At 39.7% G+C, this 26,354-nt stretch overlaps 1 protein-coding gene across 8 annotated transcripts in view; it reads right to left on the reverse strand.

Moving 5' to 3' along the window:
- gria2b (glutamate receptor, ionotropic, AMPA 2b) overlaps nt 1-26,354 on the reverse strand; it is a 52,472-nt gene that overhangs the window by 7,754 nt on the left and 18,364 nt on the right. For all 8 annotated transcript variants that reach the window (XR_011311034.1, XM_069701734.1, XM_069701733.1 and 5 more), the window contains exons 3-11: nt 16,677-16,916; nt 9,659-9,855; nt 8,256-8,309; nt 8,007-8,165; nt 6,215-6,382; nt 3,056-3,160; nt 2,671-2,778; nt 2,042-2,248; nt 923-1,290 (exon numbers count right to left, since the gene is read on the reverse strand). Coding sequence is in view for 7 of the 8 variants with exons in the window: in XM_069701734.1 (XP_069557835.1) it covers nt 923-1,290; nt 2,042-2,248; nt 2,671-2,778; nt 3,056-3,160; nt 6,215-6,382; nt 8,007-8,165; nt 8,256-8,309; nt 9,659-9,855; nt 16,677-16,916 (1,606 nt within the window). In the remaining variant the exon portion in view is untranslated. The remainder of the gene's footprint in view (nt 1-922; nt 1,291-2,041; nt 2,249-2,670; nt 2,779-3,055; nt 3,161-6,214; nt 6,383-8,006; nt 8,166-8,255; nt 8,310-9,658; nt 9,856-16,676; nt 16,917-26,354) is intronic.

A 26,354-nucleotide genomic window follows, 5' to 3' on the forward strand; every position in this document is an offset into this window, starting at 1 on the left:
CAACAACAAAGCAAAGTTAAAAGATTAAGATGACAAACTATGTGCCCCCAGTGGCGGAAACATTAACCAACAATATATAACACTATTTCCTGACATGGAGTCATGTTGACATCAGTCACATCATGATTCAAATGTAAAGGACAGGTCAAGTCACATGTTGATTCCTCTCATTGGAATACAGTACATGACTATGGAGCACAAGCGTCTACACTCACAAGCCATTATATCTAAATATGCACAAGATAATCAGCTAGGCGTAGAGCTGGACATATGGCATTACTTTTCAGCCACTGATGAATAATTCATTGCACAGCTTAACGGTTACTACCTGCACTGATTTTGTTTACATGGAAAAAGCCATTGATTTGACGGAAATGCTTACAAGTCTTTAGCCTTGCTATATAGTGGAAAACAAAAGGGATGCATGCATGAATCCTGGAGAGACAAGTGTAATTGTTAGATGAATTCCCTGGCAGAAGAATAGCATATAGTTGATCTTATGTTCACAACTGCTGGTTGTTAATATACTGATGTTTAGACTACAACTTTTATCATGTTAGTAGCTCATTTGCTGAAATTGTGCATGTTATTATCATGTGCTAACATTTAGCATTTGGTTATGCCAATGAAGCGATTCTGATTCTGATTCTGATTCTGGTAACATTAGCTTGTTAAAAGCATTTGGAAAGTGTATGGTTGTTTCTGGGAGTCAGTTTTAAAGATATCCTTTCATTGACGAAAGCGTTAGTTGAAATAAAATAAGTTATTTCCTACTCCTGTTTATGCAGTTACTGTGGAAAGTAATTCAGTCCATTTACATTGCAAGTGATAAATGCAACAATAACAAAACAAAACCAAAAATCACCTGTTCTTGGCTAATTAATTCAGAATCAACATGGCACTCTTGATTTTTCTGACCTACCTGGGTGAGATGTCACAGCCTTGTCGCATGAATGCTCCGAGGGAAAACCACAGGCTGTTGAATATGCCAAACTCGTTAGTCGACTCATTGGTCTGGATCTGCCCATCCTCATACTCCTCAGTGTGCCACTCATAAGGGCTGAAGCGGCTGACAAGGAACAGCACCACGCTGACACCGATGTAGGCAAAAACAATACACATCCAGATCTCATAAGCCAGTGGATCCAGGAAAGAGAAGACTCCAGGTTTGGATTTCTGAGGCTTCTTGATCATGATGGAGATTCCCAGAGACATGAAAGGCTTGGAGAAGTCAATCACCTCCTCTCGAACCAATGTGATGGTCAAAGGAGCCACTGCGATGTCTGCTTTCTATCAAACCAAAGAGCAAAAAATATATTTAAAGGCAAAAGATGTAAAAATCAAAATGACACTTGAGATTAGATTGGTTTTAGTTTCTGTGTTCACACAACCAAGTTCTTACCAAAACCTATCTAAACTAGAATTACCCCTTTATTTTCCTCCACCAACCAATCAAGTTTCAGTTTACATCCATGTGTGTCCAGATTCATCCAATCTATGTGGTGAAAACTTCAAAGTTTTCACATGACAGTAACCCTTGAGTCCAAGTGAATGTTTATGCCACATCTGAAAGAATTTCCTCAAAGTATTCCTGAGATATCACGTTCATGACAATAAGATGGACAGACGGGACAGACATGAGGTCACCAAAATTGAATCACATTATCCTTGAGTTCAAGTGAATGGTTTTGTCAAATGTGAAGACGTTTTCTCGAGGCATTCTCGAGATATCAGGTTCACAAGAATGGGACGGCCCAGAGGTCACAGTCAGTTTTGACCACTAAAGTTTCATCATTTTAACCCAGAGTCCAAGTGAATATTTGTGCCAAATTTGATTTTCAGATTTCAGAATTTTCCAGCGATATTGCGTTCAGAAGAATGGGACAGACGGACAACCCAAACACAAAATGTCTGCGGCAACGGCTGTCGCCAGCATAGAGGAATAAAAATTATGCTAACGCTATGTTGTCAATGAAGGACTGAGGTTATGTCTTTTAAAAACCTGAAAACTAATTATTAAAAACTAATCAGATGAACTCACCCCATACACCAACTCTCCAACCATCCCGTTCCAGATTTTGGTCTCTGCATCTCTGGCTCCATACTTCCCATCACTCACTATTTTCAGTTGATATTTGAAGCCACAGTGCTTTGCTATCTCTGCAGCCAGATCTACACAGTAACCCTCGTAGCGTTCATTGTCCAAAAAAAGGTCAGCGTTCTTTTTCAGCATTACATACGGAGCTTCCTGAAGGACAGAGACAAAAATGGAAAACACAAGAGGTTTCAGTTAAGACGTAAAAAGCACACTCAAAGACAAAAGTCTCACAACAGGCCAACGGTTCTTCAAGTCAATAAGTGGGAGGTGGACATAAAGCAAAGTACACCCTTGTAGCATAAAATTGGTGGGTTAGTGGTATTGTAGTTGTGTGCTTAATTTTTTTTTTTTTTAACTCATCAATGGGAAATTTTAAATTAAAACATCACAAACCCATAGCAACGTATAAAAAGAAGAAATCTAAAGTTCGAAAATGTTTTTAGGATAATACTTTTTGGGGTTTTGAAAAATGGGGTACCTAGTGGCCCAAGAGCTTCTTAAAGCCAGAAGGGAGACACTAGAACAACCATTAAAACATTATGTGCATTGTGCGCATATATTATAACATTTACCAAGATAGTGGTAACAATAACTGTCTTGTTTTCCATTCCTGTTGTGTCATTTGTAAAGACATCAGATTTGGTGACAGCCATTTTGTCAACTTCATTCCAGTATCCAATCTGTTGGGAGAATGAAACAACATAATTAATGAAAAAAGCAGCAAAATATTAAGCTTCACTGCTAAAAGTGCCACTTTACACACTGTCTGTGTCTAACATTTAACTTTTCACAACATAAAATAACATGCTCAAATAAATATACTGTTTACTGTGAAATGTAAACCCTAACAATGCTTTGGGGTTTTTAGAAAAAAACATTCCACATGCAATTGTTAGAAGTTACATATCATATGTATTCAACTTCATTTCCAGTAGAATTGACCATTCAGACACTCACTTTTACAGGACCATTAGTCTTTAATTCCATTATATTCACTGAGTAATTGACTCTCTTGCCATGTTGATCAAATTGGATGTTTCCAGTCAGTCCTTCGACGCGCACCTTAGAGACGGAAGATCAAACTGTTACAACATGGCATCATTACATTGGCTTTCACAGTGTGTAACACTGCTCACATGAACATGGCTTTTTGTAGTGCTGGTAGTTGGAAGTAGGTTTGTTTGTAATTATATGAAAAAAAATAACTTTAGTTTTCTTTATCTATTCTTTGGTGGAACAAATTGTTTGCTTTGGGTCATTATCTGTTTAGATTAAGTACACTGACAGATGTCCTAATCCAAGTGATCTTTAGCAAATTGCCCATGGGCAGCAATGCTGCTTTTGAAGAGCAGTGGCTTTCTCTTTGCAACCGTGCTATGCACACCATTATTTTTCAGTGTTGTCCTGATGGTGGTCTCTTGAAAGAGAGACCTTTAGTTGATTAGAATTTACCTCGAGGACTTTTGCATGGCTTGCTCTTGGAGTGATCTTTGTTGGCCGACCACTCTAAGGATGGCTAACATGGGACTTTAATATCCTCCATTTGTGTACGATCTGACTATGAATTGCTGGAGTCCAAACTCTTTAGAAATGGGTTTGTAACCTTTTCCAGCCTGCTGAGCATCAACAGCTCTTTTTTGAGGTCCTCAGTAACCTCCTTTGTTCATGCTATGATACACCTCCACAAGCGTGCTGTAAAGTTTAGACTTTGTTAGATCCCTGTTCTTTATATAAGACACAGCGCCCACTCACACCTGATTTCCATTCCATTGACTGAATACACTAGAGCTTCATTTAATTTAATCATAGAGGTTCACATACTTTTACCACTCACATATATGTAAAATTGGATCATTTTCCTCAATGAATAAATGACGAAGTACAATATTTTTACATTACCCTCATCCATGTTTAGGACTTGTTTCCAAATCTAATCATCCTTTTCTGAAGACCATGAGACAACAACCATATTTAGTGTGATATCTGGGTTACACAAATACCATTTTTGTCAGTATTGAAGTGTAGGTAGTAGGTAGTTGTCTCACAAATATGATCCAGGCCTGATCAGTAAGTACTTGGCTGTGATGCCACTACCTGGTGATCAGGTGGTCTGGACATACATATGTATCACAAGGAACAGAGAAAGGAGAAGTCAACCGATGTGTATCAAACAGGGTTCAGAGTCTCTCTTTACAAGCCTCAAGTAATACAATCTTCAAAAACCTCCTCACTAACATTTTGGTATGGTGTGAGATTATCTTGGGCCTCTTTTTTCTTTCCTACAAGCATGTGGGAGGGATCAGGTCAGGGAGAAGTGCACTTTGCTTCCGGTTATTCGCTCCTCTTTTTCAAAGTTAGTGCAGTGATCCTAAATGACTTCAAATGGGATTTCGTGCTGAGCTACAAAGCAGCAGAAAGACATAATGAAACTATTAGTGTCCAAATTGGAGAGGAAATCACAACACAGACTCTTTGTGCTTTGAAATACTCGAAAAATAGGTTTTGATATGCAGACCTGCAAAGCATTCAATAAAGGGAGGCGTGAGACGGATGCGACCACTCCTCAGGATGGTGTAGTCTGTTGTCATTATCATCAATCAGGAGTTTTGTGATCTTAAGAATACTGTAACAAATGATAAATATTGTCATTGGAAAATCCAAATTTTTGCTTTGTCTGTCACTCATCCTGCTAAGGCTTATCGTGTGATCAAATTCACAGATCAATTGCTTGATCATGGGCTCATTTACCCACTGTAGCTGGAGAAAAGAATACTCATCATTGAAAAATAATCAAAGGTGTCTACCAACAAAAGAAGAGATGGAGTAAACTGCTCAATTGTCTTTACATTAAATTGCATTTAGCTGACGCTTTTATCCAAAGCGACTTGCAATAAATGCATTTCAACCATGAGGGTACAGACCCAGAACAGCAAGAATCAAGAAAGTACAATTTTCTTCAAGAAAGCCAAATTACAAAGTGCTATAAGTAAGTGCTATTTTAAGTGCTTACCCCACCCTGTGTGTCAATACTGTGATTTCCTCTTCAACCTGGACACCAGTCTTTTTTTTTTTGAGTTTTCTGCTTAATAACTCGGCATGGAACCCTTTTTGAGAACATTTTGAACTGTGGCACAAACTTTACTGTGAAATAACAGAAAGCTTTCAACAAGGGTGTTCTGCCCTTCAGAAAGCAAAATATAAAATATTATTCTATTATACTTCTTCCCAAAGTCCCTCACTTGACCTTTGAAGGTAAGGGGCATTGGGATCCACTACATTTGATCTTGGGCAACCAACCATCAGTCAGAAGGTCAGGATGAATTGATTTGGAATAGATCCTCAATTGAAACCTCTTGGGTGGGCCTGTTTGATTCTGAACCAGTACTGAATATCTCGTTCTTGTCTCCGTGGGGTTGTTAAAGGCAGCTATCCTACATCCTGTGTATTCATATCCAGATATCCTCTGTAACAAGCCAGTGTATCAAACAAGTACTGATCATTTCTAGGAAGCCGTTGGAGACATCACCAACCACTTTGTTTGGTGCTGTGCCTTATAGAAAGAGTTTGGGAAGTTTACTCAAGTTCAGATGGACAAGTTGAGATAATTTTGAACTTAGGCACAGTTGTAGAAATACAGATAAAAGCAAACAACTTTTAGGACTTTGTCAGCTGGTTGATTGCTATATAGTTGAAATATCAATCCCAATGCAGCACGGAAAGCATTAAGATCATCTCCTAGATAAAGAAGGTAGTGCCCATGATTTCAGATAAAGTAAATCTTATTTGGATATGAATCCAGTTTTGATTTCTGAGTTTGCAACTCAAAAGACATCAGGGAAAAAAATATACTCTGTGGAGCCTCCATTCTCAGCAGGAGTGAAACTAATCTTGCTTTGCTTCAGAGCTCAAAAGACATCTGTGGGTAGACCTCTGTTTCTCTTCTGAAGAATAGCTGTCAGTATATCTGTGTGCGCACACATGCATAGTGAATACATCAGTCTTTAATCAATCTCTGTGAAGTGCTTTTCTGCCTTTGTGGGCGCCCGTGCATTTCCTAAAGGAGATCTGCTGTTACCACGGCAACAGATCTTCGATTAACAAAAAGCGGCGCGTTACCTGTTTCAGTGCTCGCTCGATCTCCACTCCCTGAGCCCACGGTACTGCGGGATTGGCCAGGCAGTCGCCGTTGTTAGCCCTCCTGGTGAATTCGATGCGTTGTTTGTGAAGGTACCGGAAGGCTTCCGTCATCACCTGTACAGCGTCGTAGGTCAGAGCTGATGTGTACTAGGGAAGGAAAATGGAATAAGATTATGGATTGACGTGGAGGTAGGAAACCCTGCCCTTCCCATCTAACCTTTACCCAAGTACGGTATACAGTTAACCTGATCCTAATTCTAAACTTAAAGAACCAATATGGCAAAATTTGACGGGTTTTAGTCCACTACAAAGGTTCTGTATTCCACTTTCTTAAAACTTCAGTACCAACCTTTTTAAAACAATTGTGAAGGCTTTTAAAAGGTAAGGCATTTAAAAAAAAAAAAAAAAAAAAAAATGTTGCCGGAATTGAATGGGCCTTGGGCTGAGAGTCACAGACAGAGTTGGGAAGGCAGATTTCAGTTTGTTAAAAGGTTAATAATTTGTTGTCAACTCTAATCTTAAAAAAAAAAATACAACTTACATGTAGTCATAAACTTGTGACAATGGTCAATTGAACATTTTTACCAAAGAACACCAAAGACACGAAGACAACAAAGATCTGACACTGGTGGGAGACTTTTAAAATTCTTCGTTTTGTCAGTTTGTAATGAGTGTGCAGATTTCCATGCAATTATATTCCATTTAGGCAAAAGAGAGCAAATTTGTGTGGTCTTTAATTAGCAAGAATGAACTTGCTCCACTGTGGATGACTTTGTCTCATCAACATCCATGCATCTAAATACTCTTTCGCTACGGTTTGAGACGATCTACTTAAGAGCTGTCAAGTCTCTGCTTCAAGTCAAACCATAGATGTCGAGCACAGCTTCGCTTCATCGACTTGGAGTATAATTAGTTGACAAAAGAGGCTTCAGCGGCAAGTTCTAACCTTAAACTCACCCATCCAACAAATGAGGTTGACCAACATGAATCACTTTATGAATAAAGTATCCTCTTCTGAAGTTTTGAAACACACGCGCGCACGCACACACGCACACACACACACACACACACACACACACACACACACACACACACACACACACACACACACACACACACACACACACACACACACACACACATACACTCACACTCACTTCCCCTGCTCATTATCCTCCCTGCTATTTAGACATCTTGTCCTAATTAGAGAGCATATTATATGTTTGATGCCAGTGATCTTTTTATTTTTTATCTGAGATATTTATGTTATGTAGTGCGCTAAAGTTTGTTCGGTTTTGTAAGTGTCAGAGGGATTTTTCAGTACAAGGTGGGAGAATAGTTTTGGTTGTGATTGATATTTTGAATGTGAATCTCAAGAGTTTGTGAGTTTGTAGATGAAGAGTGGTAGGCTAGTTCAGTTCTGGTAAACAGCTGATAACATATTAGTTACGTCTAAACGCCTGTTTAAGCAGGTAAGGGCCTCGGTGCGACGGACCCTCATTTGTATGTAAAAGTCGCACACGATAGGTTTCAAATACAAAAATGCTTAGCTCTAGGGGGACTGCATGTTGGTTTGTTTAAAAGTGTATCAGAATCTTTACTCAGAGCTGTGTTTAATAATGTAAACAGTCCGTGGGTGAAAGACAGCATAATTTACTTTGAGGTTACAGAGAGTTTATAGAAACTCAGGCACATTTAAAGATGTTTTGAATCCACAATTCTGCCCAGCTAAAAGAAAATGTACGTATCTGAAGGCGCGCTTGAAGCTCACCCTTATTTTGCTGTCGGCACCTGGATACTCCTTTTCTTCCAGCGCCTCCCATCGCTGGTCAAATTTGGAAACCAAAGGATCGTCAAAATCAACAATCTGGAAGCCGGAAACGTTGGCTCCACCGTACTGAATCTTGGACAGGTCTCCGTCGATGAAACCCTGAAAGGATAAAACATAACAGTGAAAGGATATTAAGAATTTAAGTGATAACAGAATCACAAAATACATGTAGAAGTTGTTTAAACTTACCAGATTGGCTATAATGTAATGGTAGCCTTTAACATGTCTACCAATTGTGATGACCTGCGGGATTGAGACAAAGACATACATTAAATAGAAGTATAGGAAACTTCCCAGTGGAATAAATAAATAGCTCTTAGGCAAACAGTACAGCTTAATAAAGACTCGGAAATATGTTCCCTTTTAATGTACAGTTAGCAGATGACTTGCTGTTTGCTATTTCAAAGGAGGATATATTTTATGCCTATTATTTTGGAAAACTTGCACTGTAACTCTTTCATACACTAAAAACGTCAAAACCAGATATGAAAGAATCATGAATATAAGAAAAGTTGTGTCCAAACTATGGAAATATACCACTATATTCAGGTATTATAATATGGCACTATCAACCATAACATGGCTGACAGTCTTAGCCCCTATCATTGAAAAAAAAATTAAAAAATGTTAGCATTTACAGTCCCAGATAGTGCAAGACAGAGATATCCAATTCCAAAGCCACTCCTCTTATCATCAGAGCGCCAGAATAAAAAAAGAAAATAACATGAATATCTCCGCCATGCACCGTTTCCGTGCCTCATATAAATGACACACCTGAAACTAATCCCACTGCTTGACTGGCACCACCGTTTTGTCAGCGCTGCCACTTGACGTACATTTGAATAATAACGTCTTGTATCTTCTATTCAAATGTCTTTGACAGGAAGCCAGAAACTTCCACCTGAATGGGTTCCTGTTTTTCCTCCGATAAAGAGGCAATGAGGTTATAGACATTGATTTCAGTCAGCGTTCTGTTTAAACAGACGTCCGCATGCTTTAAACGCTAATCGATGAGCTTCTTTCGTGGGTAAAAGGTGGAGTAAAAATAGCCAATATATGTGCATTTGCTTTGCCTTTAATTGCAGTTTTGTTTACAACCTAAATGAACAATTAGTATAATTGTTATGGTGCCATTCTACATCTGCTGGACTGCCGGATTCCGAGTGACAATGTTGTTTTTGTAAGTGTTCTATCACACATTTCAGCTGAATATTACTTTTGTCCTACAGGAGTAATTAAGGAACAACAGGTTTGTCAGCATTCACTGCATTGCCTTTTTTTTCCCCCCCCGTTCCTAATTACTGTGGATCCATTCTCGGTGTTATTTACACTTCCCAATGCTGCGCTCGCGTAATGAGGTTCTTTGCTGTAACATCCAATCACTAGGATGGTCAAAAGGTGTTGCTAGAATATTCAGCACTGGCATTAAGATGAAAGAAAGAGACGTTTAATTAGTCAGTGAGGTTACAAACGGTGATTACGTGTCTTGTTCAAGGGCAATTCAGCCAAGGATATTTTTTATTGTAGGAAAAATATGTCACATTGAAACCTAAACAGTTGACCCCCAAACAACAATCCCCAAGGAACTTTACCTGCTCCATGATGTCTTTAACTTTGTCCTGTTCACAGTCCAGGATCACCCTCCTCTCCTTCTTGTTCTCCAGATCTTGAAACAGTGAACGGTACGCCTCGTCCTTCCTCTCATCTTTCAGGTTCCCCACATTGATGGCTGTCACCTGCCACTTCTTCTCTGCTGCTGTATCCAGAACAACCTGAAGCGTCGTCAGGCCTGAGGATAGAAGTGACGTATAGTTAAAACATGATTCATGCTCCCAGGCTTTTTTTTTTTATCGTGTTTATGCAAATCTGTTGTCGTTGAGAAGATTCTTTTCACCTAAACAACGGTAATGAAAACATTTAATCACCATCGAAAGGTAAAGAAGGTACCATGTATTGTGTATCTGTACGTCTTTGTTGCCGCGCCCGTTCGAGCAGCGTTGAATTTCCCATTTGAATCTTGTCCTCCAATAATCTCTGAGATGTTTTGGGCATTATACAGTTTTTGTGGGCTCATTATAAGCAAAGCCACATGCAAATTTCAAAAGCATCCCCAAAAGAGGGAAGTCGTAGCAAAGAAGCAAAAACATCGATGGTAGAAATAAATGTGGAGGAATAAAAAAGGAAAAAACTAAAAACAAATGCGGCAGACAAAACCTGTTCAAAAGCTCTGTTCTATTATTGCAGATTGGCTGCATTCACTGTCTGCTTATTCAAACCCTGTGGAGGTTTTACAGCGGCTCAGTGCCTTATGTAAAGAGCTCATTGAAATGAGTCACAGGTGTTTTGGCATGAACCTGACCAACATGTGGGAGGAAAGTGGGTCTAACAATACACTTGACTGCAGCAACACCACAAGTTCCACGCTATGTTGCTGCTCTATGACTACACATTAGATGTAGTTATAAAGCATTTTTTTGATCATTTTTTGTCAAAGTTTTTGAAAAATTTTCTTTCGTTTTTTCATGGTTTCGTAAATGACAAAACAATATCTACTGCAGGTCCACTAACTCACTCATTTTTAAGATTTTAGTCATATCACATAGTCTTCCTTGGAAAATAAAGTATAACAAATAAAAGTTGCCATACTGCATTTTGCGTCAGTGCATGAAACGATCTTTACAACAATGCTATCTCATCAGATCACTGGTTTGGACGTCATTTTTAAAAAATCTGAAACCAGCAAAACAAAAAGGATTCAGTGAAGAAACAGAAACAGCTGCTGCATCGGATTAATTCAATTACACGTGGCAGATGTCCATCAACCTGATGGGCAGTCTGGTAACGGCAAATACTGCAGTGTTCATTTGAGCTACTATTCCTATCACCCCCTCTATTTTGTTCCACAGTTGAATCTCTGCTGATATTGATCCCTGGCCTGCAGAGGGCATTTAGAGAGTGGTTTGATAAAGCGGTCGAGTATTTCATTGCGAGTTGCTACGGTGAGGTGAATTACAGATGTAATCAATTTTATACGATGCGGCTGTGGTTTTATGATGATGGTAAGGAAAATGGATCCTTGCAGTTTTATCATAATGAATCATGGCTACAGTACGATCATCTTGATTAAATGCAACTGTTTCATTGATGCTTATTAAATGCTATAATTACAATTCAGAGTGACTTAAAGTGCCGACTATAAAAGAACAAAATCAAAATGTTACAGCAACTGTTCTGCATCAGTGTTGGTGAAGGTTGAAGACTAATTTCAGATAATTAGTGTTGTGAGGTGATGCTCTATTGTACTTTTTAAGTTTTTCCTACTTGCAAGTCTAAATGATTATTGCATAAAATAAGACATTACTTACATAAAGCCTGTAGTATTCAAAGAAAAAAACAGTAGAATCTCCATTATCAGCTTTATATTCAGCAGCAGTTTTATTCATCACTGAATTAATCTCATCAAAATCATTAAAAGAGCAGAAAAGTTATTTAATTATAATGATTTGGTGTTCTTTCTCTAATTTTCTGCACAAATTATCTGTCTATCTGTACAATGAACCCTGTGATGACGTTTTTTTTTTGTTTCTGTTCTAAATCGGAACTAAAGTGGAGATTTGACTCTCAATTAACAAGCTTCTATATAATGTGTGGATAAGAACAGTTTATCACTTCTGATTAAAGTAAGATATGTTGCAGTATGTGTTGGGTTTCTACTAACATTATGTCATAAATTTAACCAGGCAGAGAGCTTCGACTGCACTGGAAAACAAAGATATCGTGACCGCACATTTACCCTGAAGTTGTCCTGAATTTAAAAGGTCGAGGGGGAACCAGGATTCGTGAACTAGTGTGCAAAGTAGCATTTAGTGTTACAGCAATTTGAAGAAGAGTATCCGCATCTGTAAAGAGTAACAGTAAACCATAGCTTCTTTTTTCCCCCCACTGAAATGGACTTTTTCTCACACATGCAGCCCTGACTGCAAAAAGCTTAACTTTCTGCTCATTGATCAAAAACAACTGAACGAGATGATGTATGAATTTATGAGCATATGCATAATATGATGCAAAACTATTCAAATGAGTCTAGAATGGGCTCATGAATATTGCAGAGAGGAAATCAATTCAGTACCTACAAATTCATCTTCACATTAGCTATAATCTCTTTGCTTCGAGCTATACTGCTTCCTCACTCGTTCTCCGTGGTGAAGGTCAAACAACCTCCCCCTCAGGTAAATCGGTCCACTGTCTGTATAATGCCGATTGAAACATCACAGAAATCCATTGGAAAGCGGTTCTAAGCTCTCTCCGAGTGAAAAGACGATCGGATTTTGTGAAAGAAAGAATTTCAATCTGCAAATGGAAATTTTCTTCGGAATAAGTAACCAAGGACGGAAGGAAGTGATCACCTTCTCATGGATTGGCTACAACTTTTTAAAAATTCGGTTGCATTTAGTATGTTGCGCAACATCTAAGGTCTTGTTGAAATTCAATTTAAATGGCTACAAGCAGTTTTAAGTTGTTTTTTTTTTTTTAAACAGCAGCAAAGAAGTTGAAATGTTATCATAGCGATGTACAACCCTACTGCTCACCAAAAACACGGACGGTGCTTCTGCAAACCAGCAAATTTCATGAAATCATTTTTTTGTAACATTCATCGCCCATTTAAAAAAAAAAAAAAAAGGAAAAAAAAAAAAGAAAAACTTAGTCTACATTATCTGTGGAATGCAACAGTATGGTGAGAGTCAGAAAGAGAATAAGGATATGGCGAATGTATATTGTGTTTGTAAAGTGAATACGAAGCTGCCGCCCACAGCTTAGCATAAAGCCTGGAGATGGAGAGAAAAATATACCGACTAACTAATTAAACACATTAGCCTATATCTTGTTTGTATAGTCCATACAAATACTGTAAAAATATCCCTTTGTGGCAAACTCTCTGTTCACGAAAAAGTCCTTTGGACAGCCACGGTAGCGCTTTCACTTAGCAGTCATGATGGTAAGCTCAGCTAGCTGCTGGTTTTAGCTTCATTTTTTTTTTTACCAAACAGCCGTGCAAAGGTTGATCATTTTATTTGCCTTCACAGCAAGAAAAATAAATAAGCATATTCTCCAAAAACGTCAAACTGTATCTTTATGTTTAGGGTAAAAAAAAAAAAAATACGACTGTGATCTCTTGTAGCGGAAATCCTCACAATCAAAAGAGCACACTAGTTTCTGCACTGACACTGAAGGTACTGCATGAGTTGTGGGAATAAACTGTTCCTACAGTTACTGGGCTGCTTTTATAGAAGTGGTGGCCAAAGACTCGGGTTCCTTTTCCACCTCGCGTCCTTATCCAGGCAGCAATACTGAGATCTCATCTGAAACGCACTTCTCAAATCTTATCATTGAACATATCAGCATTCGGTGAGCGACAGAAACGATGAAAAGACTTCCCGGGGTGCCAATCTGCCCACATATATCCATCCATTATCTAAACTGACTTACTGACAGCAGCTTACAATGGTGGCGTTGGTTCATCCTTTCGTCTCAATGTGTTAATGGTATTCATCATAACCAGTGGCAACTCCATCGCCTCCTCTCCCTTGGCTCCCCGAGAAACACCCACACACTAACACACACTAACTAAGTAGCACACACACGCACACGCACACACACGCACACACACACACACACACACACGCACACGCACCCTTGCATCATTTACCAACCAGCTTAGTCACTTACAATCTCTCTCTCTCTTCTTCATCTTCTTCTTCTTCTTCCCCCCCCCCCCTCTCTCTCTCTCGCTACTCTTTGGTTGCCATGGGAATGAGTGGATCACACTGACCTAATTAGACAGCCATGCAATGATGAAATATGCACAACAGGCCCCTCAGTGCCGTGTCGGGCGTACAGTAGGGACAGCGGGTCACTGCTAGCATGCAGCACGGGGACCATCTAAAACAGCTGGTGCTTCTGTTTCGGAGAGGAGGAGGCGTTTGATACTGCCGTCCGGTCAGAGCGAGGCCGAGGAAGACTTCGGCAAAAGGACGCATGCCGGTGAAGGGGAAGAAAAAGCGCAGCAGAGAGATGACAGGAAACCGTACGGCATTGAAAAAGATTGCTGCGCCAGGATAAAGAGAAGTGGGAGAGTTTAAGCGATGTAAAACGATGGAGAGTTAAAGGTAATGCAGAGCAGAAATGCAATAAATCCCTCCTTAATCCGCTGGAACTGGAGCTCACTATATTCAGTCTAAACACCAGCGTACAGACTGATCCCGCTTGTCGGGGATGACTCACTTCCTGCTACATCAGTGTGTTGGTTAAATGTTCCGGTAAGCCATCGTTCATCAAGTGCTTTTTCCAAAAGTGATCCCAACACTTTCACTGAATATAAAAGTCATGAATGATTTATTTTTCACTCTGTAATAAAAAGTGAAAAAAAAAAAAAAAAAAAAAACAGGCTTAATAGGTAGAACCTGAAAGCCAAGCATCCCTCTTAGGCAGGATAACAGACCTGATGCTGTAACCGGATCCTGCTGAGGTCTTAATTCCTAAGTTTTTCGCCGCAGTATTAAAATAGAATAGAAACTCTTTCTGTGGAAGAGATTTCCTTTTCGCCACCGCTCGGTCGCCTCTGTTCTGCGGGGAGACTGCATTGTTCTCCAAGTGTACGAGTCACAGAATCACAATTAGCAGGTGACGCTTTAAAATGAGTTACATGACACAGCAAAGCGAGATAACGCACAAGTACGGTTATCTTTACAACACTTTACATTGCTTTATTACCCGGGTCAGCCATCTTCCGCACTACATTCTCATATGTTTGCTACGGCTCAATTAAAAGAAAGCTTCAATTTTCTGCCTTATAAAGTCTGTATTATGTGTGGAAGCTTTCAGACAGGGGAGGAAAGTGTCTGCTCCCAGAAACCACAATCTTATTTCCAAGACTTCAGCACTCAGTGTCAAATAGAAAATAATCACTGATGAAGGGGGATCAAAGAAAAGGGACGGAATAGATTTCAATATGAAGTAAATCTGAATATTACAGTTTGAGGCCGGATCATTTTTCATCTAGCACAAATTCGAGCCCATGAACTTATCCGGGATTGCGACTGCGGGTTCACAGGCTCGGCATAGAGACTCTGACCGCAACGCTGCCACAGATTTCATTTGAAAGCGGGATATATTTAATTAAGGGCATCATCGTTGCTGTATTAATGTACTTGAATACGGAGACTGATTAATGAAGGCTGTCTTTCAGCATGCACTCGCTTCAGTTTGATTTCTGCCTGATTGATTGACCAGGACGTTGCTGGAACTTGTGACCAGATAATTTAAAGTTTAAATGAACTCGCCAGCTGTGTGGGTGCATTTCTTTTTTTATCCGTCTGCGTATCTGTCTTCTTACTCAGAACATTAACCCAGAGGCCAACAGCCACAAGACTGGGTAGCTCCCAGATGTGAATGTGAGTTTAGTTTTCTGGTGACCGGGACGAGGACGGTGCTAACATTATCCAACTGTCGGTGGCCAGAAAAGAAAAATTGCAGAACGGTCAGCGCAGAATAAACGCTTAGCATCTCGTCAAGCTGCTGGCATTCATTAAAACTATTTTAAAATTATGCCGTTCTCAGGAGAAAAAAAAAACGCTTCGGTGGAAACGACCCGTCGGTAGTTGGAGCGATGGCAGCGTCGGCCGGTTTTGGTGCGTGCTGATTGGTTAAAATTTACCCGAGGTCTACACCCAGTGCGATATCAACAGTTCCATATCGGCTCAATATCACATGTCATAAATAAGTCGTTTCATAATTGCTGCAAAATTTGCTAACACTGTCCCTTAGTATGCAAATGATTGGTATTAAAATCACTTGCACAAAAAGAGATAGTCAGAACACTTGTCTGTATTTAGAGATTGTCTTTTGGTAATACTGCATAGGACTCATCAAATACCTTTCTGCATAGTTGCAGGTTACATACAGAAGGGTAGATCTATACTTTGCCACTTTAATGCTCACACAGCTTTATCTGTGAGGCGTAACTTTTCCCCTGGATCAGGATGCTGATATCATGCAAGCAAATCGCACCTCTATGTAGAGCGAGTGTGGAAATCAACAGCTGCGGGGCATATCATCTCTACTGTATGTCAGAGACGACTCCGACTGCCTCCCCTCCCCGCTCCTCCTCCTCGTATTACATAAAACAGACTCACAGACACACAAGGTGCTATAGTTGATCGCATGTGACAAGCTGTTTGTCACGACCGAAAAGTGCCCTTTACCTAGCTTTACCTGCGCCGCGCTACTTGCCTACAGCGAGTTTTTACTGTTTTGCATGTGATTCTTTGAATGTGGGGAAAGAAATAGCTTGAACGCAAACCTTTGATCATTGCATAAACCCCGACCACTGCTCCTTTTTATGAAGATGATGTAACGAAATGGCAACAGCTGATGGCACGTTAAATTAAAGATGAATAAAAATGCAAGATTTGCCTGCTCTAAATACGTAGCCATGACCCCAAATGTATTCCTTCTGACACTGTCACGCTCTTCGTATTCAATTTCCAAAAAAGGTACAAACTGGTGAGAACTTTTGAGCAACCAGAGCTGGAGACACTCTCCACGTCTTACCTCGATCGCTGTCGTACAGGTAGGCGAACTTGTCCCACTTGTAGTACTCGATGAGGCTGAGGAGGGGCCCCTTGATGTCAGGTCGCATCTGGATGATGAACTGCTGATTCCCATCCAGAGGGAAGCTGGGCGTAATGAAGGAGACGTGTAACGTCCCGCAAAACGACGTGATGGTGTTGACAGACTTCTTGTCGTAGAATCCGAAAATGGCGTAAACTCCTCTCGAGAACTGTGAACAGACTGAAGAAGAGAGAGATCGTGTTAATGCAGTGATTCTCAATGGGTCTAGCCTCAAGACACACATTTGTACTTAGTCATTAACTTTGGACATTTTTGAGGATTTCAGATTTATTTCACTAAAATATAATGCAGTAGTGCACAATGCCTGCATGCACCATTAAAACATGAAATAAACAAAGAAGGGCTACAAAAAAAAAAAAAAGAAGCTAAAAACCCAATAAAATAAAATAAAAACAAGCCAACTTAACTTGAACTACTGGCAAATATACTTTTCAAACAAGTTTAAACTGTTGATGCTCATCAAATTTCAACAACCTCAACAGGATAAAATATAAAAATAAATCTAATCTATCTATCTAATCCTGAGCTTGTTTAGCAAATGCTCAAATGAGAGCTAACTAATAATGTGACGACGGTAGTTTTCGTCATTTAATGCTGCCTTCGAATGGAGCTCTTGAGCTTGTGGTTATGAGATGGGAAGTTGTGGGCATGGTATGTAAATGTTCAAGCGGTTAAGTCAAGACATCACTGCGTCAAGGCAACAGCGACATGGACGGCGTATAGAGGCCACAGAGACTAACAATTTAGTTGGCTTGCAAGCGAGTAGCATAATGTGGGAATTGCGTCAACATTTTCATCAGAAGCATTATTGATTTACGAAGAAAAACTCGATACGAATAAAACATCGGCCATCACGTCACTACTTGTGAAAAAAAGAAGAAGTTGCGAATACCACCAGAGGGGGGTGTTTATACTGAATCTTCTCTTAAACACGGTAAATACGACAGGCAGGAACTATCATGTCATGTCTTCTAGTTCAGTAAGTCCTTCAAAATAAAGCAGAATTTTTTTTTTTGCTGTCACGCATCTGCGACCCACTCAAAACTACCCCGTGATCCACTTTTGGCTCACAACCCACCAGTTGAGAACCCCTGTGTTCGGACATGCGACTGGATGTTTACCTCAGGTCCCTTAAATCTTGCCAAACAAGCACCTCTGACATGTATTTAGTGAAGCTTGCAGAACTCTCTCCTATAACTCATAACAATGTATATATACGGGCCCTTTATTGCAATCCGTTAGAGCACATTAGGGCCAGACACAAACTGTTATGGGACGACTGTTTCGGTTTCTCTTTTAGCTGATTAATGGATGGCTTTCCATGAGCTCCATCAGGGGAGTGCTCGTATTCAACAGTAAAAGATCCACTGCAGGCCAGTCACTTTGTGAAACTTTTATGAGTAACTCGAAGGCTGTTTGATACAGTGGGAATAAGTGGTGTTGAGTAGGGAAGTCAAGTGGTCACTAAAACTGTATATTAATTCTTCATATGTGATATCCATCTGTAATGTCCTCTGATTTCTGTTCAGGCAGAAAAACATTACATTTTTTTTCTCCCATGAGTACGAATGTGTTCAAGGGCAACGCACTGCTTCACCACCACCTATTAGTAGCGGACGGTTCACTGCAGAGAATATCATTGGATGCCATTAAACTTGAACGATTGCCTTTGTTGGGCACCATTTAGGGTATGCAAACCAACATTTATAATCACCCTTTGTTTATATCGGATTCTTTGTATTATATTCTCATTCCGCCAACTTTGCAAAAACCTCATTCAATAATTCATGACCCGTCCTCAGGTACGTATAGAACAGTAGCTCTGCTGGTCCCTTCAACATCCATTATGCAAAGAGCAGAAAACAGGCGTACTGCAGATTGAAGTGAATACTGTGACTGTCTAAATAATCCTGAGGTTGCAGGCTGTTTCTCAAACGTTGCACCGGGGTCAGCAGATTGGCATGTTGCTTGTAAATGTGTATTGATCAAATGTAAGCTAATCAGGCTCATTGATCCGGACATATGTGTCTTCCGATGTAATTAATCTAATGAGCCATTTCCTCATCTGCGATATTACTGGGATGACTTGCTGACAAAGGGAACTGGAGTCCATATATCAGATATTAGCTACGCCTGGTGTAAGTACTGCAGGCATCCTGCCACTCCTTGCGTCTGGCTGTGGCGGCTTTCTTTGATGAAATGTAAACATGCTGAGCTGCAGATAGGGCGACCGCTGTGGTCTTGATATGGAAATGAGGATATCTTATCAACGCGTTCACATGGAAGCCTCGAACGTCAACCTTTATGTTTAGAAGGGATGTTTTAGAAAGGTTTATTTAATTACGACGCACAGTTAGTGCTCTTTACAACCACTTTATTCTACTGTTAATCATAAAGCGACCTCATTTGCGAAGTTTGTGTAAAAACTTAATAGCAGCTTATTTAAATGTATCTGTAGCGAAGGAATCAAGCAGCCTACAGTATTCAATCTTCATCCATTGTCAAACTTTGTCCGTGCTGAACAATATGACTCACACAGACCATTAAGAACTTCAATTTAAGAAGTTAAATTAAAGGAAAACTATTTGTTTTGTTTCCAGTAGAGTTGTGAAGTTGGAGTAGTTATTTTGGGTAAGGTAAATAGCTTTTTTTTTTTTTTTTTGCAGACTTTGGTAGGTGACCAACAGTTGAAGCATTGCAAACGCTTTGGTCGACATTAATCTCTACTGGTTTAAGCATCGATATAAAAAGGTCTGGTTCATATCTGGTCAACTGTAGAAACCTGAGAGTGTAAAGTGCCGAGTTAAATATCACTCCCAAGATGCATTTGAAAAGAAACAGCCAAATAGCTTTGAATTAGTTACATCCGATTTTGAAGTGTAGAAAATTGGCTGTGAACAAAACCGATAACTCAATTTGCATTTTCAAATTTCGATGAATATAAAACTAGAAACTACTGTCCCTTGACAGTTTATCTCCAATCTCTAACATCAACGTGTCTTAAATTTGTTCAGCTTCTGACTGGCTTTTTCTGAAAAAAAAACTTGATTTGTTGAAAAAAAAAAAACAAAAAACAAAAACATGGCCATAACTTAAGTCTTTAGGACTGTGACAGCATCCAGAAGACTCCTGTGTTCATATCACGAAGGACAATATTATTAATAAAATAAAAATCCAAAATGAAAAAAAAAATACTTCCGTACACTCTTGTGACTTTGGGCCTGAACAGGGAGGACAAAGCCACCTTTCATCGCCTGCCAGTATTAATGCGCTGAAAAATTCTTTACCGAATCCGTCGATTAAGCAATTAAATGTTCATCCCAGCCACCCGGGACAAACCGTTAACAGCAGCCCGATCACCTCCAATAGTCTGTGACACCAATCCTAATCTTTTTCCAGCAGATGACAGTGGCCTGTAATGTGGCCGCCGAGAGATCAGACCTCACTAATCCAATTTCACTTTTTTGCTTTTAGTGGAAGCTAACAGAACCTAAAGTGTGACGTCTGTTAACTGTCACAATCCAACAGGAGAGTGATTTAGCACAGCTCAATGAAGGGGAATGAAATGCCACTCAGATGAGAGGTTAGGTTACATGTTAAACAAGTGAGGGCACTCTATTCATTCTGCTGATTGACCAGAACGAGCCTGAAATAAATGACAGCAGTGAACAGTTTGGATTTTTAAATTTGGTTTCAGGAATACGATTTTATCTGGACACATTTATATTTAAAAAGCGGTCATAAATGTCAAAAAAAAAAAATCTCTAAATTGTATCTTTTAATATAATTTTAACAAAGCAGAACCTGTTTTTTTTTTCTCTTTGATATGTATTGGTTAAGTTACAGGAGTTATTGCTCTTCATTCACTTTCAATGGTCTTTCCTGGTGTCGTCCTGATATGCAATAACAGAGACTGTCCTCTGAAAAAAAAAAACACGAACAACATGTTATATGCAAGCAGGTTGCAATGACCCACTGTTACATTTTAAAGTCACGCGTCTTCTGGCGGTCGAATAAAAAAAACCGGTAGTCTGGCGTCCCGCAGAAGTGACGCAGTTTTGGTGATCTTCTATATAATTGTAATTTTTTGGTTTTGCAGAACTTCGAGCAAGTAGCAACTTATGAACTCATAAAAACATGAAGTGTTGCTATAGGTTGAACCTCTAAACAATATATGTCAATTATTCAGAATTAGCTGCAGCTCAGGCTTCCACAGCAGCAAAATGTTGCTTTTACACTCATGCATCATTCAGCAGTAAACTCTTTAAAGACCTATTCAGCTTTCTTCACAGTGGTTTAGTTTTTGATATTTTGTTGGATTTTTGCTGATACAGAACAGATGAAATTGATTTTCAGACAGTTTGGGTTTGTTTATGTTTCCTGCTGCACAAAGATGCGAGCAACTGTTGTTCACAATAAAAGATTGAAAATCAGAAGACTGTGAAAGTAAAGTGATAATTTGAAATGAGATTATTTGCTGAATGTTTTACCTGGATTTTTGTATTACCGATTTTCTTATCAAATTTTCTATTTCTTAGTTTTGACATTAAAAATATATCTTTTTTTTCCCAACATAAAACACTGATTATAGTCGAGACTATACAACTAAGCAGAGCTTCCCAGGTCTCACAGACTATTTGTTTCTCCTTATCCCCCTTTATTTTCTTGCATTAAATCCCCTCTATTGCTTCACATCATCTACTGAAACAGAGGTCATGTCTTTGTAAGTTTATGTCTCATACTGTGTCACCACGCAGAAGAATCTAAGTACTTTCACCACTCCCTGTTCCTTGCAAAGCTCACATTTACTCTTAGAAGAAACACAAAAATTGTATCATCTCATCACGGAGCAGAATGAGCATTTCTCATGAAGCTAATAGAGCGGTAGAGCTTCTCTCTGTCTCCGTGTCACGTCCGTCCATTGTCATGTGTCTGAGTCTTTCTTTGCTGACACTCTTGCTGGTGAGCTTGTTGAGTTCGCCCAGGATTAAAACTCTGAGCTCATGCTTAGAGACTGGATATCCCCCAATGACTGTGCTGCAAGCTTATGCCAGAGCGAACAGTTTGATAACATGTTACTTTATCACCAAATATGTTAATTCGCAACCAGAAGCATCGTGCCGCCCCGTTTGTCTGCTCGGGGAGGAAATCTGCCGGGATCTGAAATGTGGCACCAAAAGAATGAAGAGCAGGACAGTTTTCTTTTTCTTTTTCTTTTTTTAATGGGACAGTTTTCTACGTGCGTTCCTTCAATAAGGCCTTTAGAAATGTTTAATTAACAAAGAAAAGCCAGCCACAAAGAGTAAATCTTAGGAAACGGTGAGGATTGTGGAAAAAGCCATTAAGCCTCTGTCACATCTGACTGCTTTTTCAGGGAAACCGGCGAGTACTTTGCCCTCAGAAATCCCTCTCTGAACACGGGGAGAAAAAAAACCCACTGCGACTGGGTAAATCTCTTTTCCTAGTGTTGACGAGGTCACCCTAATTAGGCACCGTGAGCAAAATGTTGAAACAAATCTCATTATTGCTCACTGCTGGGTGGGGAAGCCAGTTTGCCCTCTCGATCATTCTGTTCAAGAAGATAACATGAGAGGGGGGGGGGGGAATCAGTTCTCACTTAGACGTGGGGAATGTTAAAGCCAGATAAACATACTGTTGATTCTGGGACTTGTAATCCGAACATTGTAGTTACAGACAATAATAACGTGTAATATACAATGTACTTACTTTGTGTGTGTGTGTGTGTGTGTGTGTGTGTGTGTGTGTGTGTGTGTGTGTGTGTGTGTGTGTGTGTGTGTGTGTGTGTGTGTGTGTGTGTGTGTGTATCTGTTTTTTTTTGTGTGTTTGGTTATGCGTGATCTGGTTGGTGTAAAAAAATTCCACTTGAAAAATTTTTATTTGTAATTTTATAAGCCAGTAACGTCAACAGAAACGAGCCTTTGGACAAAAATAATGGAAACCGTTTGACACATAACTCAAATCAAACCCTGTAGCACAAGAGCAGGGCTGACAATCACGATGCAAACAGCTGTACGTTTTCAGACATATTCAGCTGCCTTGGCAATGTCATAGAAATGTTATGTAGGACAAGCGAAGAACAAGGATAAAAGCTTTCTAAACGTGTGGGGTGGAAGATGTGCCATGCATCGGTACTTCGTGCATCGCAGTATTCGAAAAGAGAAAATGACTTCCCTATCACACCGGCTTAAAGAGTTACGTGGACGGAGTCTGAAACGCCACGGCCTTAACACTGAGCTGTTTTGTCTATTTCCTGCAGATCAACACACATTTTACAGAGCAGATTTGTACATGCAACTAGTTGTCAAGATTTCACTTATTTATTACATTCCTTTTAACTCAGTTAATAATACTGATTCTGGTCAGCACTTTCATGCACAATTGCATCTTGTTTTTTGGATTTTCATCATGATTGTATTGCTATAACTTCATACACAGTCTATTGTCTGCAGTAATTTGATGCTGATGAATGTATTGATTTAATATGTGCAGCAGCATTAAGCAGAAAACAATATGGATTCTTTGCAGTTATGGTAGTTTTGCATGCTTTATTTTGTCTAAAGTTGGCGTGAAGTTAATGGAGATACTCCATAAGTTGTCCCTATAGTTTCTGTGCATTTACACCACTGCTGGTGCGGTCATCAGACGGTCCTAATCACTCTCATTATCGCCGGGATGTTAAATGACTCAGGCTGTGTACAGTATAACCGGCCAAGGAGAAGGTGTACCCTGTGAAATATATTTAGCCGTCCCAATTAGCTGACCTCCTTTTCGCCGCTGTGCCACTGAAGGCATCTCCGCTGCACCGCCACTGTTTACATGACTGCTCCATCGCTGATCAAAGATTCAACTTGCATAAATTTGCAGCGCATAAAACAACCAACTTCAGCTGACATTTTAATAGGCCCTGCATCGATGTGAAATGTCAGAGAGGATGAAGGATACTGTTCGGCCTTTTGTTCCGAATTCGGTTCGTTTGATCCTCCCCAAATAGGGACCACAAAAACGTACATGTGTACACCGAACTTTGATCATATTCAGATTACTGTTAAAGCTATTATTTTATTATTATTGTCAGTATGTGTTTGTGTGGCTCACTTAAGCTGTGGATGTTTAGCATATAGTTGACCATGCCATTAATAACACTCCCTGATCCAGGTCCTTCCTTTTTAACCCTTTACTGAACAATTTCAAGCGCAACAGAAAAATAAAATGCCCAAAACAAATGGTAAGAACTATAAAATATTCACTATTCACGAACCAGAACTAGTGTGCTCTCACAGCTCAACAGCTTTTAGCAAAACTGCTTAACAAGCATCCACTGCATGTCAGAGATTTTGCCCAATCAGAAGCCAGTGCTGACTTTGGTCATCACCAATCTCAATCAAGCACACTGAAATGTCATTACAGAACTGTTTATCTTTAAGAAAATAAAATGTACCGAATTATTTGCCAAAACATTGCATATAAAAATGGCTGTAACAGTATGTTTAAATGCAATAGCTATGTGATAATATGGCATGATTACCATATTGAAATACATCTATAACAACTTTAAGACCCAGGTTTAAGAAAGTTTGACATGTTAGCCTTTTTAACTTGTTAAAAAAAATACACTACTGCCCAATTTATTAGAAAAAATGAAATAGAAAAAGAAGAAAGTGTAATTTTATTGAAGGCTTTACAGTATGTATTTATGTAGTTGTTTAGTGTTCAAAATGGGACATTCATTAACTCGGAATATGACTAAACTGATATTTATCAGAAGACAAACACCGGCCGTCAAGCATCAGCAAAGTGATGAATCAGTCTAACACACACACACACACACACACACACACACACACACACACACACACACACACACACACACACACACACACACACACACACACACACACACACACACACACACACACACGCCTCGTCACTGTGGTGCTGATCATCATCAGTCCAGTCACAGCTAACAGGAGTGACTCTTACATATCTCATCCTCTCCTGCTCTCAGCACAGAGAAAACGCCTTGAGACTTCGGGGCTTTTTATGTAAAACTGATCTGTCACCGGTTGTCGTGGCAGCTCACAGCCACCAACCGTTCCGTCACGTCACCCTGAGCGTATTTGTCACCGATATAGTTGTTGCACACGCAGGTTTTCACCATGTAAATTTAAAAAATAAAAAATAAATGAAATTTTTTTGGAGTACATCCCAAAACGACCCTACAGTCCTGCCGCCTTTATATGAAAGCTCTTTTCATTTAGAGACAACAGGGAGTGGTCTGTTGGCAAGTGACAAGATGAAAAAGGATATATGAAAAGGGTTATGAAAGACCCGATATGCTTTATAAAGCTGGAACATATGGAAAGCAAAATGTTTATCAATAACCTATCAAAATTTATGGAGAGTAGGCCGTGTTTTATAACTTCTGAAAGCTTCATTGACAGCCCATGATCTGGTTTCATTCCCTCACTGTTGCCCGGGTAACGTAATTCAACCATGTTCTCTTTTCTTTCATGTGTTGAAGAAAAGGATGTTTTGACTGTCGGCCAGAAACGAAAACCACAGTCGCAGTGTTGAAATCACTCGCTTTATCTGCTCGCCAACATCTCCGACCTTCTCCCCAACATTTGTTTGCGGGATAATATTGTCTGTCCTGTTTTACTAAATGCAAATACGTCATGCAAAATTCTATATTTTTGTCTTTCATAACATTCTTTTAGTGTACACCCATAATATTTTAGTGTGTCTGATATAAATGATATTTGCCATCAGCAAGTCAACCTCAAAATTGACACAAAAGTTGCACTGTACCGGCGACACAACCCGTGTTGTGCTGTTCCGCCCATCTTGGCCCAAACCTGGAAAAAAAGCCTGTTGCGCTGCACCAAAATGCCAACGCGCCAGGATTTGCGTTGCACCGGGAACGAAAATAGGGCCCTAAATGTCATTTACTACATTTCTGTTCAGTGTTCCGGTGGTCCTTCTGAAAGTAGTGACATAATTAATCACGTAATTGACCTCAAAGAGAGTGGGCCTAGTTTGATCGACATTCCTGGGGTTGCAGTCAGGTTTGCCACTATATGTGGGCGGGGCATAGTGTCCTCAGGTTCTCAGTCAGATCCGCCCCTCACCTCCCCCAGCTCGTCCAAATATGGTCACTTCTGGCTCCAAATAAACAAAATGGCAACGGCCAAAACTCCAGGCTTTAAAACAACAGTTCACAAACCAACGGGTGGGTTGCTGTCTGCGTTTAACGAGTGAACAAACCAAATAAGCACTACTCATTATTCTCCAAAATTGCCAGCTTTCCCAAATGAAAACTGTTTTTTATTTCCTTTCCAATGCAACAGATGCCTTCCAGCATCTGAAAAAAAAAAAAAGAAAAGCTTTTATTGGGCCTTTCACAGTCCTCTTGTTTAACAGAGCTGTAGGGGAAGCAAGGAACTTTTGAAACCAAAGTTGATTGCTTATTTCCCTAAAACGGCCAAGTAAATTTGGACTTTTATTTTCATCCTTATCACCAAGCCTTGGATGTAGAAAATGGAAAAGGATGTTTCTGACTTGAGGCTGACACGAGAA

This window comes from Brachyistius frenatus, unplaced genomic scaffold (assembly GCF_029030835.1).
Source record: "Brachyistius frenatus isolate BFR_SWC_R1_liver_20210118 unplaced genomic scaffold, ASM2903083v1 Contig_38, whole genome shotgun sequence".
In the NCBI taxonomy this organism is placed as follows: Eukaryota; Metazoa; Chordata; class Actinopteri; family Embiotocidae; genus Brachyistius; species Brachyistius frenatus.